At 40.5% G+C, this 16799-nt stretch overlaps 1 protein-coding gene across 1 annotated transcript; it reads right to left on the reverse strand.

Moving 5' to 3' along the window:
• Window positions 1-15482: 15482 nt before the first annotated feature.
• LOC106834202 (interferon beta) lies at window positions 15483-16043 on the reverse strand. The gene has a single exon (XM_014845699.3). The coding sequence runs from the start codon at window positions 16041-16043 to the stop codon at window positions 15483-15485; it is 561 nt and encodes a 186-aa protein (XP_014701185.2).
• Window positions 16044-16799: the final 756 nt, after the last annotated feature.

The raw sequence follows: 16799 nt of genomic DNA on the forward strand, positions 1-16799 counted from the left end.
TAAGAATACCATGGATGAAATAGTAAGATCATTTCTTTCTCTATTTTTCTAAGGTATGTTATTTGGTGAGGAAGAATGGCCCTGAGCTAACATCTGTTGCCAATCATCCTCTTTTTTTTCTCCCCAAAGCCGCAGCACATAGTAGGATATCCTAGTTGTAACTCCTTCTGGTTCTTCCCTGTGGGATGCTGCCACAGCATGGCCTGATGAGCAGCGTATAGGTCAGCGTCCAGGATCTGAACCAGTGAACACTGGACTACTGAAGCAGACACATGAAATTAACCACTACGCCACTGGGCCAGCCCCTGAAATAGTAAGATTATTAATTTTATGACTTCTTAAGTTTTGAGCACACATCTTTTTAAGTTTCTGTGTGCCAGTCTTCTTAAAATTCTGTGTGACAAGCAATTCTACTGCTTGCACGGTGATTGTTTTGAGGAAAAGCACTCATATGATCATTTGAGTTGAGCTAAACTAGACACTCTTCTCACAGAATCCATTTTTGCTTGAAAGAATGATGACAAACTATGAGTAGTCAGACTCGGGCATTTAACAGACATTTTCTCAAGATATTTATAAAGTGAACCTGTTGCTTCAAGGAAAATATTTGTCATCAAAGACACCAGTTGAGCTTTCAATAGAAAATTAGAATTTTAGAAAATGTACCACTGTGAACTTGATAACTTCCCAATACTTCAAGACTTTTGTGATCACAACAGTCATGGTTTTAACAAATGAACTACTTGATTATACAAATTGAAACATAAATACATTTGTAAGATCTGAATATCTCAGTGAACCAATAGTTTCCTAATGACCATTGCATATAATACAAAATCATGCATGAGCAAATGAGACCTATGCAAAGAGTAAGTCAGATGGGTACATTTTTATGTAACAGAACTTTAAAAGTTCATTGTTTTAGTTTTAGACTTTAGTTAAGAAACGACCACTAATCGAGGTCTGGTGTGATAAGCGTTGCATTATATAAATATATTGTCTAGTATCAAATCATCTCTATATGTCTAAGATACTCTTCTTAATCATCATGAATGAGTTTATTAATGTGATTTTGAATTCCATCACAGAATAAATTATATGGAAATGGGAAAATACAGATGGGGTTGAAACCATAGTTCTGCTATTTAATAGCTTATGTTCTGTGGCTCTTGTACGTAGTAGGTGGTCAATAAGTGATAGTTATTATTATCTAAGGACATGCAGTAGAGAATAAGGTATTGTTTAAGAGCTTGGTAGGATTGTGGAGAAGACAAAAGTACTTCCTGTAAAGTGTTTAGCACAGTCCCTCTTGCAGAGTGAACATTCAGTAAACATCAGCTTTTATTATTTACATTAATGCTATTTAGAATTCTTTTATTGACTTTAATGAGTGAGGTCAGTCTATGTTCACTTCATATGTTTGATAAAGCTATGAGTTTACCTCAGTGTGTAACTTTGACTGCTTTTGCAAATTTTAAGCACAGTGCTTTAACGTCCATTACTTACTAAATTTCTCGTTTTATTTTTTCTCTCTGACTTGACTGGAATTTATCAGTATGATTTTAAATATCTAAGTGCATGGTTTAGAGACTATTTTAACTTAGGGTCTTGTCATCTGAGCATGCAACTTATAGTATTTTTGCACTGGAGGAATTATTGATGTTTCTTTGCAGTCTAAATTATGATGATTTTTCTGATGATTAATAAATATTTGAAAGGTTGTGTTTCTTATTCTAGGTTAGACTGCCCCAGAGTCTTAGCTATTAATTTACTCTTAAATCACACATTCTGATTCCTCATGTTCTTGTTATTTTTCTGTATTATTTTTATAGACTAATAGCATTGTGCAAAAGTTTCAAGGCTACTATCATGTTTCTGTTGACATTTCTATATATTGGTGAATATTTTTGCTCAATGTTTTATATGATTCGAATTTTACTTCCATGCCTTTTATAATTTAATTATATCTTCTATTTTTTTCCTACATACTGACCCTCCTTCTCAAATTTCACACATTCATTGGACATCAATATTGATATTGAGCATTATCAATATTTCATTGATATTAATATTGCTATCTCTAATTACTTTCCTTCATTTTCTTTTCTTGCTCTGTCTTTGATGATCTTTTATTTTGCTGTTTTACTAGTATTTAATATTATTTGATTTTACGCTTTTCTCCCCATGCAAAGTAATAATGGAGTTTGTGTTTTAAGCTAATCAAGTTTTTTCTTTTAATAGGAATGTTTAAACAGTTTATATTTATTATCTTAACCATTCTGTTTGATTCTCAAATTTATTGATTTATGCTTTACCTTTGACATTATTTCTTTTTGATGCTTGTCCTACTCTCTCCATACTCCAATTGCCATTTATTTAAAGACAATATATTTGTAAAAGCAGCTTAAATTTTCTCTTTATTTGGAATGACACATTGCATAATACTTTGAAAAATAGAATTTTAAAAGTATTTCTTTAATTTTGACTGATTTTACTATTCACTACCAGTTCTTATTGAGACATTACTTTTAGTCAGCATGGTAACTGTGCATATGAATCATGCTATGAATATATATGCACCTGAATTTATGTTCATATATATACACACATGAGAAGGTCTAAAAACTTAATGAATAGATATTAACTCCTTACTTTAGAGCATAAAAATATATTAATTTTGAATGTTCTTAGAATGTTAGTAAGTTGGATGCTAAATTAGTGCCATATAATCCAAATCTAATCATGGGAAATATGTAGGAGTTATGTGGTCAATAAAATGGTAATCCACTTCAATTAAACAATCCTCATTTTAAGATGAAGATGAGCAATGAGTTTGATATTCTTGTCCAGCCTGTAACCTGGCTCTGAAAACAGTTCTCATCCTGGAATGCAAAATCTTTTTGAATGATGATAATATTGTTGCCACCATTAGTCATGTTAGCTTCAGACATGTTTTTCAAGACCTCTATTGAAACTGCAGCAAGGTACACTTACAATTAAGGAAACTTCTAGAAGATCCGAGTAAGTGTCACATAGACTATCCCTTTTTGGTGGCTCCCCAGCAACCTTTCACCAAGAAGGCAGGTGAGTCGTGTTAGGTCTGAGCTGCACATCATCAGCAGGGGTTCCTTCATCATGGCGTCCTCTCTATCAGTTACTACAGGCCTTTACTGGCCTTTCTTCGGTGATTCATTATCCAGTGATGGACTGGATGAAGCGAAAACAAGAGAAATTTAAGATTGTAGGCAACATTTCTTCCCTGTGCTCCAGGCCCTCAGCTTTGGAGTTTGGCTTTGCCTTAACCAAAGATATGTAAGCTCGGTGTTATCCTGCCCTCTGCTGGATGTAGGGCAAATACTGGCTTAGAGACTGGGTAGGTTGTTCACCCTTCCATGACCTCTGGTGGGATATAAGCAGGAAATTAGAAACAAAAGAAAGAATATTTCGATGTCCTGCACATTTAAAAACAAAGAAACAAGTGCGCGAGTGAAGTCAAAGAAATTTTAATTGATAATAGTGAACCTAGTAATGTGAAATTTATGTTTGTAGATCCAGATATTCATCTTCTTACTCCAAAGAAAGCTTACACATATAATTAGCATATGTGTATAAATGGACTAATTTGAACCTAAAAGAGACATTTATATTTAATTAACAAATTTGTGTGTAAATTTTGTTGTTATTATCCCTGGGCTGACTTACGTCGTATTAAGCACCATGCTAAGACAATTAATCAAGCGCTAACAATTAAATCTTGGGATGAAGGGTTTGCGCCTTTGGTTCCTGTTTGCTCAAAGGATACTTGAGTTCTGCTATGTAAATTTTCTGACCCACCTACCCCATCAATAACCTTCAATTGTACACGTCGATAATTTCTTTCATAGAAAGCATTCATTGAAAGAAGACGCTCACTGGACATTTTCTCCAGGTAGAGTCACATGAGCATTGTCATGATTCCATGGCAATGAGCACTGCCTGTGTGGGATGAAGTGATAAGGATGCATTGGCAGGGCTGGAAGTGGCAGCCAGAGTGGTGATAGCAAGGGAACAAGCACCAAAACTTTAGAGCCAGAAGAAAATTCAGTGAGGAGGAAGATTCAGTGTGGTGAGCAGCTCATGATGAGGCTAGAAATGGAATATTTTCCAGCCACAGTCAACAACTTTCCCGGAATAATCAGAGGATCATTCTAAGCATCTGGATTATAGAAAGCCGAATTTCATCTTCATCCCTTGGACCGAAGTTTCTGATACTCCTTTCAAATAGGTTGGACCCGGGATTCTGGTCCAGGACCCAGAGGACTGATCATGACAAATCCCTGGGTTCGCTGTGAAGTGCTGAAGGAGGAGGACCAGGAGCTGGGGCCTCTAGAATTACTGAGAAGTGACCTTCCACTCCCCATCATGCTCAAGGGGAAGGTGGAAAGAACGTAGTGAGGTAGGAGGCAGTGGGACAGAAATCAGATGAATGTGGAAAGAACTCAAAGCAGGGGATTGACATAGGGTGTGAGAAGATGGGTCACAGACTCCAGGTGAATCCCTGAGACAGCTCCAGCCTTGCCAGGTGAAGGGATGAAGCTATGGAAGGACCTACGCTTTTTTTTTTTCCTGCTTTTTCTTCCCAAATCCCCCCAGTATATAGTTGTATATTTTAGCTGTGGTCCTTCTAGTTGTGGCACAGGACCCACGCTTTTTAAAAGACCCCCTTGAAGGAAATCCTTTAACTCTTTCTTGGTTGATCTTCCCATAATCAGATTTTCCTTTTCAGGGGAGCTGAAGAGTAAATAATAACAGAAGGGTACCCACTGTCCACCCGAAGACATATTTCTTCTAGAACTTTCCCATAGAATCCCAGGTAGGGAAACGACTTCAAACAGCAACTGGACCAAGTCTCCTATCTTCTCATAACGGGCCAACATCACACAGAGAAATCACCTGAGACCTACAAAAGGTAAAGGTTTATCTAAGAAATGTGAGAACGCGATTTTCTTTACATCACACCACACGCAATTTTCTTTTCCCTAAGTAAATTTTTTTCTTTCTTCCCCTGCGGGAAACTGATATTTATTGTTGATCATCTGATCTTTATTGATATATCAAAATGGTTTATTGTTGAACATCAGACTTTGTAAAGAGCTCCCTGAAACCCCCAGCTCTATTCTCTAATCTCTCAGTGTATCCATTTAGAGGTCGAAACTGTCAATTCAAAAATAGTCCTCTGAGCACTAAGAGAAGGGGAGGAGGATGTTAATTCTCAAAACATCTCAAGTAGCGCAGACATGACAAAGTGTGTCAGAGGCGATCTTAATTGATCATGGCCCAAGTGAATGGCATGTGTTGGCAAAGAAAGGAGAAATTATAGTGTAGAGTAGACTGGTCTTTTGTATGACTATCTTTGAGCACCTACTTTACACCAGGCACTATGCCATTGCGTTTTTTAATTTTAATAAATATACATATGTATTTTTTTATATTGGTCACGAGCTAGCACCTGTTGCCAATCTTCGTCTTCTTTTCTTCTCCCCAAAACCCTCCAGTACATAGTTGTATATTCTAGTTGTAGATCACTCTAGTTCTGCTATATGGGACGCCGCCTCAGCATGGTTTGACGAGCAGTGCTAGCTTCACGCCAGGATCCGAACCAGTGAAACCCTGGGCTGTCGAAGCAGAGTGTGCCAGCCCCTAAATATATTTTTTATTTCAAAAAATATTATTGTTATTTTGTTTTTGTTTGTTTTATTGCTTGTTTGCTTTTCCCCTAGGACAGTGAATACAGGAGATGAAAAAACTTATAGAAAACAAAGTAAAAATTTTGCCTATGTGAACAATACTGAGTAAATTTTAGTATTACTTTTTCTTAGATAAATAGCTACAAATGGAAGGGCTGAATCATATGTAAGTGTATGTTTACCTTTTAAAAGAACTGCCATCATGTTTTCCACAATGGTTCCACCATTTTACTTTTCCACCAGTACTGAAGGGAAGTTTCATTTGTTTCACATCCTCTCCAACACTCCATATGCTCAGGCTGCTTATTTTTAACTACTCTCATCAGTGTGTAGCAGACCTTTGAGGTGCTCTGCAATATTGGCGTCCCAGTGTTCCTCCTCTGGTCCTCCAAAGGATGGGGACTTCAGGAACTGGACAAGGTTGATGGTGATCGTTGCTGGTATTCTGACCCTCAGAGCTGTGAGTGTGTTCTTTAGTTTCTAAAATTCATCAATCTATCCTTGATCTCATAAAATAGGACCAATAGTATCTGAGAGATGACTGTGTGCCAGGCACATAAAAACCCTCACTACCACCCCGGGTAGGAGTCGTTGCTGATGAGAAAGTACAGACTCGGGTTAAGTCATTTTCCTTACAGCTCAAATGGGCAAAAACAGCACCTGGAGTTGAATTCAGGTCTTTCTGACGTGAAAGCCAGCATCATCTTGTCTCTCGGTGTGCTGCCTTTCCACGATGGAAAACACCATTACAAGCAAAGCTCTTGTACTGTAGATGACGTGGACAGCAGCTTCCAACACAGGCCTTTTGTTCAATGTGAGCTGCAGCCTTGACACCATGACAGGGACAGAAATGAAGTTTAGGACTACTGAATATCCTTGACATGGGTGTTACTGTGCAGGGTCCTTCCAGCTTAACAGCAATCATGACTATGTTTCAGGTGCAACAAAATAAAAGCCTACTCATATTTCTCCCCTTGATGTCACTAGTAGGCCAAAGGCATCATCATCCCATAATCTTCCAAGCCAGAAATATCATCGCCATCCCATTCTGTATCCTTCTTATGCAACAGGTCACCAAATCCCATCTGAAACACAAGTCTGATCAAACACTCAAGTGAATCTGAACACTTGTTGGGAGAAGTGAGCAAGAAAAGGCAGGTTGCTCATTCCTCACTCACCTGTCATTTTAGCCTCAGAGATACAAGTTCTACAAAGGGATGGGATGATGAGGACAGCAGCTTTCAACGCAGGCATGTTCAGTGGGAGCTGCGGCCTTGGAGTCATGTCAGGGCTGGATTGTAAGTTGAGAACTACTGAATATCCTTCACATGTGCCTGGTTCTGACAGCCTAACGGCAATCATGAATATGTTTCAGTTGCAACAAAATAAAAGCCTGATCTTGTTTCTCCCCTTGATGTCACTAAGTGGGCCAAAGCATCATCAGCCCATAATCTTCCAAGCCAGAAGTATCACTGCCATTCCGTTCTGTATCCCTCTTACGCAGCAGGTCGCTCAGAATGATTGCACTAAGGTCTTACATGACGGGAGGATGAACTTGAGTTCTGTTGAAATACGGATACTTTCACGTTATCTGTTTCAGCAGCTAACATTAACTACCGAGAAGCGACTCTTTTCAGAGATCTCGAGAGCATGAATATTCCTTGTTTTTCAGACCCGTGAGACTAGAAGGAGTTGGAGCAAGGCATCACCAGCACCATCAGCGAGTAGATTCCTTAATTGACTTCCGTGATTCAGGGGACCACAGTGACACTGAGCGCATGGCCACCGCTCAACAGCGCGCTCAAACCCCCTTCGCTGCCCCCAGCGGCCGGCAGGGGGCGCCCGACTCGCCGCGTCCGACCCTCCGGCGCCGCCCGCCCAGCGGGACGCGCCTGGGGCTCCGGCCGCGGACACGGGGAGACCCGGCGCGTCGCCGTCCGCGGGAGCCCGGCCCGGGCGAGGCGCCGCGGGGCTCAGGGACCGCGCGGGGCGGGACAACGCGGAGCAAACGCTTCCTTTCGGCCCGACGCCGGGGGGAGCTCCGCCGGGGCCCCGCCAGAGCCTTCCGCTGCCTGCGCCTGCCCGCGTCCATCCTTCCCTTTCTCCTGGAAGGTCGGGGCCACACCGTTTCCAAGAGCGCGCGCTCATTCGGGGACCGGCGGCTCGAGGTCAGAGCGTGCTGTGGGCTGTTTCCAGGTCCAGGAGGCTTTCTGGGAGAAAGACACGAATTCAGGGAAACGGAGACGCAGCTACATTGTGGACACAAATCTTCGGAATGTTGGGACTCTCGTGGAATGACCTGGGGACCCGGCCAGTGCTCCGCTGGGACTTCTTGGAGCCTGAGGCAGAAGGCAAACTATGTTCCCCTATGTACTTGTTTACATTATTTTTCTAATGGCTAAGTTTTCCTACAGCGTAAAAGGAGTTGAAAAAATATTTAAAAGTAAGTGTATTAAATTTGCAGGACTATTTTAAGTTTAAAATTTTTATATATGCCCAAACAAGATAAATTATAATTTTACTTTCTTCGCTCTAATAGAAGGAAACGCATCGAGTCTTTTCAAAATAGACTTCTTTGATAATCTTGTTTTCATTGTTAAGAATTGCTGTTGTTGAAATTTTTGTGACCTGAAATAATTCTTAATGAACATCAGCTCACTGAAGTTTCTTTTGCAACATCCCCGCTGTGACTAGTATTTTCTGTAAAACGTTCAAAGCCACCTGACAATTTGAATAAGGTTGCACTAACCCAGATTCGTGAATCATCTTAGAAGATCCAAACAGGAAACCGATTTTATATTCCAAATTACTGATGATGAATCTTGCGTAAAATCATTTAAAATGAAATTTCTGCAGAACTCCAATCCTCCAAAAATTTAGGAGCCAAGTCAGTGGCTGCTGTTTGAAAATCAGATGTATTCATTGGAAAGTAATTTTCTCCTGTTAAATATTAAAAATCTGAAGGCACGTGGTTGAAGTTTTTGTATTTCCATCTCCAAGTTGAAATTGGGATTCTGTAAACTCCTAACTTTTAAAATATGGTATATCCCATAATCACTGATACTTTCATCCAGTGATTCCTACATTTCTGATTTGTTAACTTCTATTTCCGTTTACTTTCAAAGTCGTGAAATGCACTCGTGTCTGTTTCTAACGTTTTAAATTCATCAACATACTTTCAAAGTTACTTTCTCTCATTTGTTGTAAGCTAAAGGGTGGGCCTTCTGTGAAGCCAGCTGCTTTTTATATAGATGAATGTTTTTTATTGCAGAACATTATTAACTCTTCCCACTTGGTTCTAAATATCATCCCACCAAATTAAATTGCATCCAAATGTGTAATCTATTGGTGCCAGCTTGCTTCAGGTTCCTGCATAACGTACATTGTCATTTGAGGTCATATCTTGCAGTGTTTGGTACACAGCTGTAGTTTGTGTGTGAAGCGCCATGATTGCATTTGACCTTGATACCCATCAGGTTCTCTAAATGTTTTTAAGGTAGTTTTTCAGACAGGCAAAACTATAAAAGTGTGTTTATCTTTTGTCCAATACTCAAAAATGTTATCATATTTCAAGTCACAAAAGCAGATTAACTCAATGTTATCAGTTGAATAAATTATGCACAAATTTAGCATCATCATTTCTGAGGGAAATAATGGATTGTTCATTATTGTAGGCACTTGCCATCTTTCTGCTTTTTTCCTATCCTTGGCCAAGAGCATTTTTATGTCAGTATGATATTTTTTCCATTTATTAATTTCATAAAGTAAACATTTCCAGGTTTTTCATTTCAATAAAGTCAATAAATCTTTTTTCTATTGTTTTGTCATTATTCTTAATGAGAACATCCCTAAGTCTGACACATTTGTTCACAATGGGCTGCAAACGGTCTATAAAAAAAAGGTAAAGTATTTTTCTTATATTCTTGATAGTAGTTCAGATCTAATATGGTTTCCTAGGAGAATTATAAATTTCTTTGGAAGTTTATTACACAAATAAGACACAGATTCCTTGTTATAATTATATTTCAACTAAATTTAGAAGCATTCCAGCATTGGACTTCCAGTGATTTCTTGTGATCCTCCAACAGCTAAATTGTTTTTGCCATGAAACATAACAACATATAAAATCACTTGCAAAATTTCCATTTTGGTTTCTCTGATTTAATCACTGTCTGTATAGCATCATCTATTAAATCATAAGTTTGAATATAGTTTAAATATTTCTGTTTTAGAAAAGCATCAGGATGAAAGATGTAAATTTTGTGATTACAAATTCTTTTTAACTTCTAAGTGTGAAACTTTTTTGTGCTTAGAATATTTCATTCTGTGTTCTTGTTAAAACTGCATGCATGGAAAACAAAATGTTCTTTGGAATAATTATGCCAATCCCAGTGAATGAATTTGCCATTAGAACACATTTTTTTTTTAAAGATTTTATTTTTTCCTTTTTCTCCCCAAAGCCCCCCAGTACATAGTTGTGTATTCTTCGTTGTGGGTTCTTCTAGTTGTGGCATGGGGGACGCCGCCTCAGTGTGGTCCGACGAGCAGTGCCATGTCCGCGCCCAGGACTCGAACCAACGAAACACTGGGCCGCCTGCAGCGGAGCGCGCGAACCCAACCACTCGGCCACGGGGCCAGCCCCTAGAACACATTTTTAAAACATAGATTTTGAAAATCTTTGGCATCATGTGAAACAGATTTTCTAAAACATCTATCTTGTCCCTGTTCTAAGGTGACCAGCTTTTTAGAGAACCAATGTGCGACACAGCCAAACCAGACCAAAAACTAGTGAGAGAGGTTTCCTTGAAATCATATGTTACCTTGTATTATTTACTTTCTTGCTACATAAATGCTACCATATCAGGAGAACAGTAGGACTAATTAAGTGACAATTAGTAGAAATTAATACACTAATTAAACACAATCAGTGTGAAAAATGTTATAATATTTTTTCATCCGTTACAACAATTAATTTTAACTCTTTTAAACTATTTATTGGATACACAAAATTTTTTGGCTATACTATTGTGTATTCTTAAGATATATACATACAAGGCTTTTGAAAAGGAGAGAATTGATATGGGACTGAGCACAATAATCTGTAATAAATACTTAACAACAATGCTGTTTCTTTCTGTTCTATGATGCAGTAGGATATTTTGACTCTTTTCCAATAATACTTCCCCGATTGGCCTGCAGTTGGGGGAGCATCCTTGTTTTCTTTTACGGAGTGGGAAAATGGAATACAGTCAAATGCAAAGCTCCTTTTGAGTTGCTGCTCTGCTCTTATCAAGTCCACATTAGGCTGATTCCTGGGTCCGTCTACTGTGACGACATCAAGCTAAATTTCCTCTCAAAAAAAAGTGTTTGAGCATGAAATACTTACAGCAGCACTTCTTTACACTATCCTGTGAATAGCAGAGCAGGCATTTTCTGTGAGACAACATGCTAACACGCTGGATGCCCAGAAAATACTTCCACTGTGCTCTGAGCTTTCTCTCTCTGCTGGGTGAGGCGCGGTTCTAACCCCGTGTGCCTGAGCTCAGCTCCTGCACAGGCCTGCAGACCCCGCCCCGTCCTAGGGTTTCCATTAGGGGGCGCCAGTGTGCCCGTCACCGAGAGCGTCAGGGGAGCCAAAATCACAGCTCCTCTTGGCGAGTCTTGGTTGACCGTGGACCATACAGACGATTATGATCTGTAGTATTATGTGAAGGCAGGTATCTTTTACTGTGTTCAGAGTCTCAGTAACTTTCAATCTTCATTTTCTTTAATTCTTATAATATCCTATGTGATAGTTACTACTATTATTGGTTTGTTTTTAAGATGAGAAAAGACAAAACCAATGATTTGATTTCACCACAGCCACAGATTTCGTCAGAAAGCAGGGTTTCTCCTGCCTCCCAGTGCCGCGTCTTCACTGGCACTGAGTCTTCAGTTCGCTGCACTGTCTCTGCTGAGCTGTAATTAAACAAGGTCATTGCTTTAATGTCTGTCTTTCCTGCTTCCTGGAAGGGACCCTACGTGGAGGCAGGAAAATGTCAGTATTGAAGAGAAGCAACGGGACAAGGGAGAAATGTCTGGGTTGAGTTGGTTGGGCGCAGACGGTCTGGAATTCTAACCCAGACTTTTAATGACCGTGTCTTCTTGGGAAAATTATAGAACCTATTTAGTAATAGTAATAGTGCTAATAATATTGAAAATAATATTTACCTTACAGGTAATCAATATCTTGAGAAAGAAACGTCAGCTACTGTATGTAAGGCGATGAACAGAGTTAAAACCATCAATGGTAGCCGGTAGCTATGACCTCAGAGGTTCAAGAGCTCGGGCAGGAGGAGCCCTGGTAGGAAGGTTGTTTTGCACTTTTTTTAACCTTGGTTTTGACTTGTAAGCTATATATAGTGAGATCCACTAATGAGTATATATCTTGTTGTATTTTTAGATATAGATGATACCCAGATCAATATATAGAACATTTTCAGAATCTCAGAAATCTTGCTGTGCCTTCTCCCACTGCATAGTCCCAGGCCAAAGGTAACCACGAATCTATGGCCTCTGTTACTAGACATTTGCTTTGTCTGTTTTGGAATTTCATATAAATGGCATCATACATGAGGTAACTCATATTTGTGTCCTTTAATTCAGTATGCCTGTAACCAACTTACTGTCCAATGAAAACGCTGTAATTTCTGGTTAAAAACACATCTTTGTCAACACTTGTTTTGTAATTTATACTTGTTTTCCATTTGCCCTTCTTCAAGAAATAATGATGTCGAAAACATTTTGCATGTGCTTATTAACCCTTTTATGAAGACTCTGTTGAAGTCTTTATTTTTCTATTCTGCCTTTTTAATTGATTTTTAGAAATTTTTCATGTATTCAGTATATCAGTCTTCTGACAATTTGCTTTCTAGATTTCTCCTTCACTCCGTGGCTTGCCTTTTCACTCGATTAATGGTGTCTTTTGATGAATGACGCTCTTAATCTTAATATAGATCAATGTGTCAATCTTTTCTACAATGGATGATGCTTTCGTGTGTCCTGTATAAGAATTCTTGGCTTACCTGATGGTCAAAAAGATATATTCATATATCTTATTCTAGAAAATTGATAGTCTTAGCTTTTACATTGAGGTCTGTGATTCATCTCAAATTAATTATTTTGGGGAGTGGTGGAAGATAAGACCTCAGCTAACATCTGCCGCCAATCCTCCTCTTTTTGCTACGGAAGATTGGCCCTGAGCTAACAGCCATGCCCATCTTCCTCTATATTTTACGTGGGACACCTGCCACAGCGTGGCTTGATAAGCAGCGCGCAGGTCCACACCCGGGACCGGAAGGGCAAACCCCAGTCCACCGAAGTGAAATGTGCAAACTTAACCGCTGTGCTACAGGGCTGGCCCCTCAAATTAGTTTTTATGTCAGATTTGAGGTAGGAGTCAAAGTTCTCTTTGGTTCCGTGTACATACCAATTGTCCAAGCTCCGTTTATTGAAAAGCCTATTCCTTCTTCCAGTTCAATTAACTGACACCGTAATTGTGAATCAGTTACTAATATTTGAATGGGTCTGTTTCTGCACTCATCACATTAAAATAATGCTTGATATTTGGAAATATGTTTTCTGTTTTTATTCTTCTTTAAAATTACCTTGATTATTCTAAGTCCCTGGCATTTGGATATAAATTGAGACTCAGCTTGTCAGTTTCCACACCAAGATCGTCTGCATTTTCCTTTGGATCGCAAAACTGTGTAAATCAATGTGAGGAAAAGGAACATTTTAACACCATTGAGTAGTCCAATCTATGAACATCGTTTATCCATGCATTTACATGTGTGTTTTTAATTTGAGATGCATTTCTCGTGAATTTTAGAGAAGTTGCTAGGGGGGTGGTAAGTTGGACAAGGCACAGAGACTCTGACTATCCTCTTGGTTGCTCTAGACACTGCCGATTAGTCTGCATTTCTACGCGCTCATCTTGTTTTTGACTCCAAGGCAACAGGAATCATGGCTGCAGAAAGGATTTTGGCCGAGCTGGGGGTTTGGAGTTGTAGCGTGTGGGGGATGGAGGGAGTGAGGAGGTTTATTGTTTTATGAGGACCTTGACAGGCTTGGGACAACAAAGGCAGCAGACCCACCAGGATGGCACTTCTTGGGTCCACAGCGGGTGTGTTACCTCCGTCAGTCAGAAGAGGGAGCTCCGGGCTCTGCCCAATCTGTCTTCTCAGGAACCCTTGACTGAGGTTTCTTCTGAATGCCGAATCCCTGAAGGGAACTCAGAGCTCTGTGCTGCCCCAGCAGAAAATGCCTTGAGACAAATAAAGTCTGTATGTGATTCTTCCCTTTGTACCTTTTTGACCTTCACTCACTAGCTGTGTGACCTTGAGGCAGTTACTAAACCTCTTTGAGACTTCGTTTCCTGACCTGTAAAATGGCGATCACGTCGTGGTCCCACTGGAGGGATGCTTGTGAAGAGGACTAAATCCGGTTACATACATCAGAGCTCGGCACAGTGCCTGGATGGCAGCTGCTCATGGCAGGAACAGGCATAATAATGCACGTTCCCAAGGGGTTCAGCACAGACAGAAAGGCAGCCATGCTGGCCGGTGCCCAAAGAGCTCCTAGGAAATCTCCAGTTTCCCAGAGTAAGCCCTGGGAACGTTAGCGCCCTCTCTATCCCACCTGAGTTTCCTTGTCTCCCCTGCTTCCTGGTTTCTCACTGGCCTGAGACTGGACCTAATCTGCTGCACCTGCCTTGGCCTTGGCTTTGGGGAGAGTGTGGCCTCGGAGACGCAGAGTAGCAGGAAAAGTGGGGAGGATTTTCCTGGAATTCTGATGAACAGGACGGAGGGGCGCAGGAGCAGACTTGCTTCTGTGGAAAAATAGGGAGCAAACCCAGGCAGATGGCAGGGGTACAAAGCAGAGTTCTTTCTCCCTCTGGTGTCTGTGCCCTGGAAGGAGACAGAGATGCCGGCTCCCCTGAGACACCCATACAGCATGGTTGTCCCATAAAGAGTACCATAAAGGGACTGCCACTTACAGTGTCCCAGAAGTGGCTGGGACTTGCCCTGTTTAGGCTTCCGGGGCACAGAAATATTTTACAATCCTGTGGGGTTAAGGAGGAGGAGGGAGGCAGAGCATCCCGAAGAGAGTAGGGATGAGCTTCGGGCAAACACAAGAGCTGACATATTCCTCTGGGTACCCTGAGAGCCATCAGATTCTAACTGCGGGGCCAGAGGGCAGGGCACAGGGTAGAAGCAGCAGCCCCGTCCTCTGGGTCCAGAGCCCCTGCCTGTCTCTCCCATTTTAATTCTGTTTATATGGGGCTCAGGCGGCATTTCTTGTCCTGTATGGTGGAGGTCCCCTTCTCACCTCTTATCCTGTATATTCCACATGGCTTCCTTGGATTTTAAATTCCTTGAAGGCAGGGGCCAGAAACCATACTAGTTTGCAGGCACATTTTACAAAGAACATCTTAGAGGTGGTTTGCAGTTTTTAATCTGGGTGATTCTACAAATCAAATTGAAATTAAAATGGCCATGTTGACTTTTGTTTCATAAAAAATTTATTTTCCAAGGTAAAGTTTGAAATAAATAGAAAAATAAGTTAATTCATAAGTTAGTAAAAAACTTAAAGTTTGTAACTGTCCTTTCCCATGCAGTGCCTTAGCTGTCAGTCACGTCAAGAGCCTTTGCTGGTGAGGACGCCTGCAGTCACTGTCAGCATTGTCCCTTCTCCGAGGCGCAGGCTGGGACATCCTCAGTCTTGGAGGTAATCTATGAGTCCATTAAGGAAGGCCAAGTTCCTGAGCATTTCCGCTTGGACCACTGTCCAGGCACAGTGGCTGTACTTCTTGGCCTTCAGGTACTGGACGATCCTTCCGTAGTATTTCTTCAGGCGCAGAATGGTCGTGTTTCCCCAGGTGGAGCTTTCCTCCTCCATTATTCCCTCCAGGTTTGTCTCCAGACGGTCCATCTGCAGATGGACTTCCACAAGGAGGTTCTCAACCATGGTCTCATTCCAGCCAGTGCTAGCAAAATTTCTTCTGAAAATACACAAGGTGTGCTGGAGCATCTCATAGATGACCAATGCGGCGTCCTCCTTCTGGAACTGCTGTGCTTGCTCAATCTCCTCAGGGAACTGGAAGTTCATTGTGTCCTCGGGGCAACGTTGAGGGGCTCCATTCAACTGCCACAGGAGCTTCTGACATGCTGAATTGGTGCTTCTTAGTTGGGACTGAAGCAAGTCATAGTTCACAGAAATAGCCGTGGTGGAGACACACAGCAGGAGGGCCATTGGGAGGATCCACCTGTAGGTCATGATGAAGACAGGAACAGCGTTGCCTTTACTCCCTAGGAGCCCAAGTGGAGGCGGCAAGGGCTTGAGGTTGAATGTCCTTCCCCCGTGAGTGTGGGCTATTTATACGGGATGGTCCTCTACTCTTTCTATTTCAGAGGAATTTCCCACTTTCAGTTCTCCTTTTCTGTTTTCCTATGTTATTCACCTTATTTGTAGTCTCTAAAACTCTGTATCCTTAAAGTCCTATTGTATTTTATGTATTTTAGGGGAAAACATACAAACTGAGGATTTCTAATGTTTTGTAAAGTTTTAGTGAATTGTTAAATACCAAAGGAACAAAATAAGCTTAATCATTTAGGACTCTGCTATTACAGAGTTCTGGCATTTGGCAAAGTAATTTTTATTTTTTTCTTTTAGTATTATGAGATGTTTTTGAGGGGTCTTTGTATGGGAGTTTCCTTTTTCATAAGAATTAGATTTAATTCCCAATTACACTATCACAAAACAATAAATATATGCATTTTATGATTTTAAAAAAGACAACCTACTTTTTTGTATCTAACATCGAATAATGTTCAACTAAGCATATCTAAACTTTTTTTGTAGGGCCCCAACCATGTACAGCAAGACATCACATAGCTTTCTCAGCCACATTTGTTGCTTTATCTGGCAATCTCAACTATCTACAATATAACCAAAAACTAGGGATGAAGCTTTGTCTCTAAGCAGACAAAATGAGTGCTACACAGGCCATGCACAAAAGCTCATGGTCCTCTT

Source organism: Equus asinus, chromosome 23, assembly GCF_041296235.1.
Source record: "Equus asinus isolate D_3611 breed Donkey chromosome 23, EquAss-T2T_v2, whole genome shotgun sequence".
NCBI classification, from domain to species: Eukaryota; Metazoa; Chordata; class Mammalia; order Perissodactyla; family Equidae; genus Equus; species Equus asinus.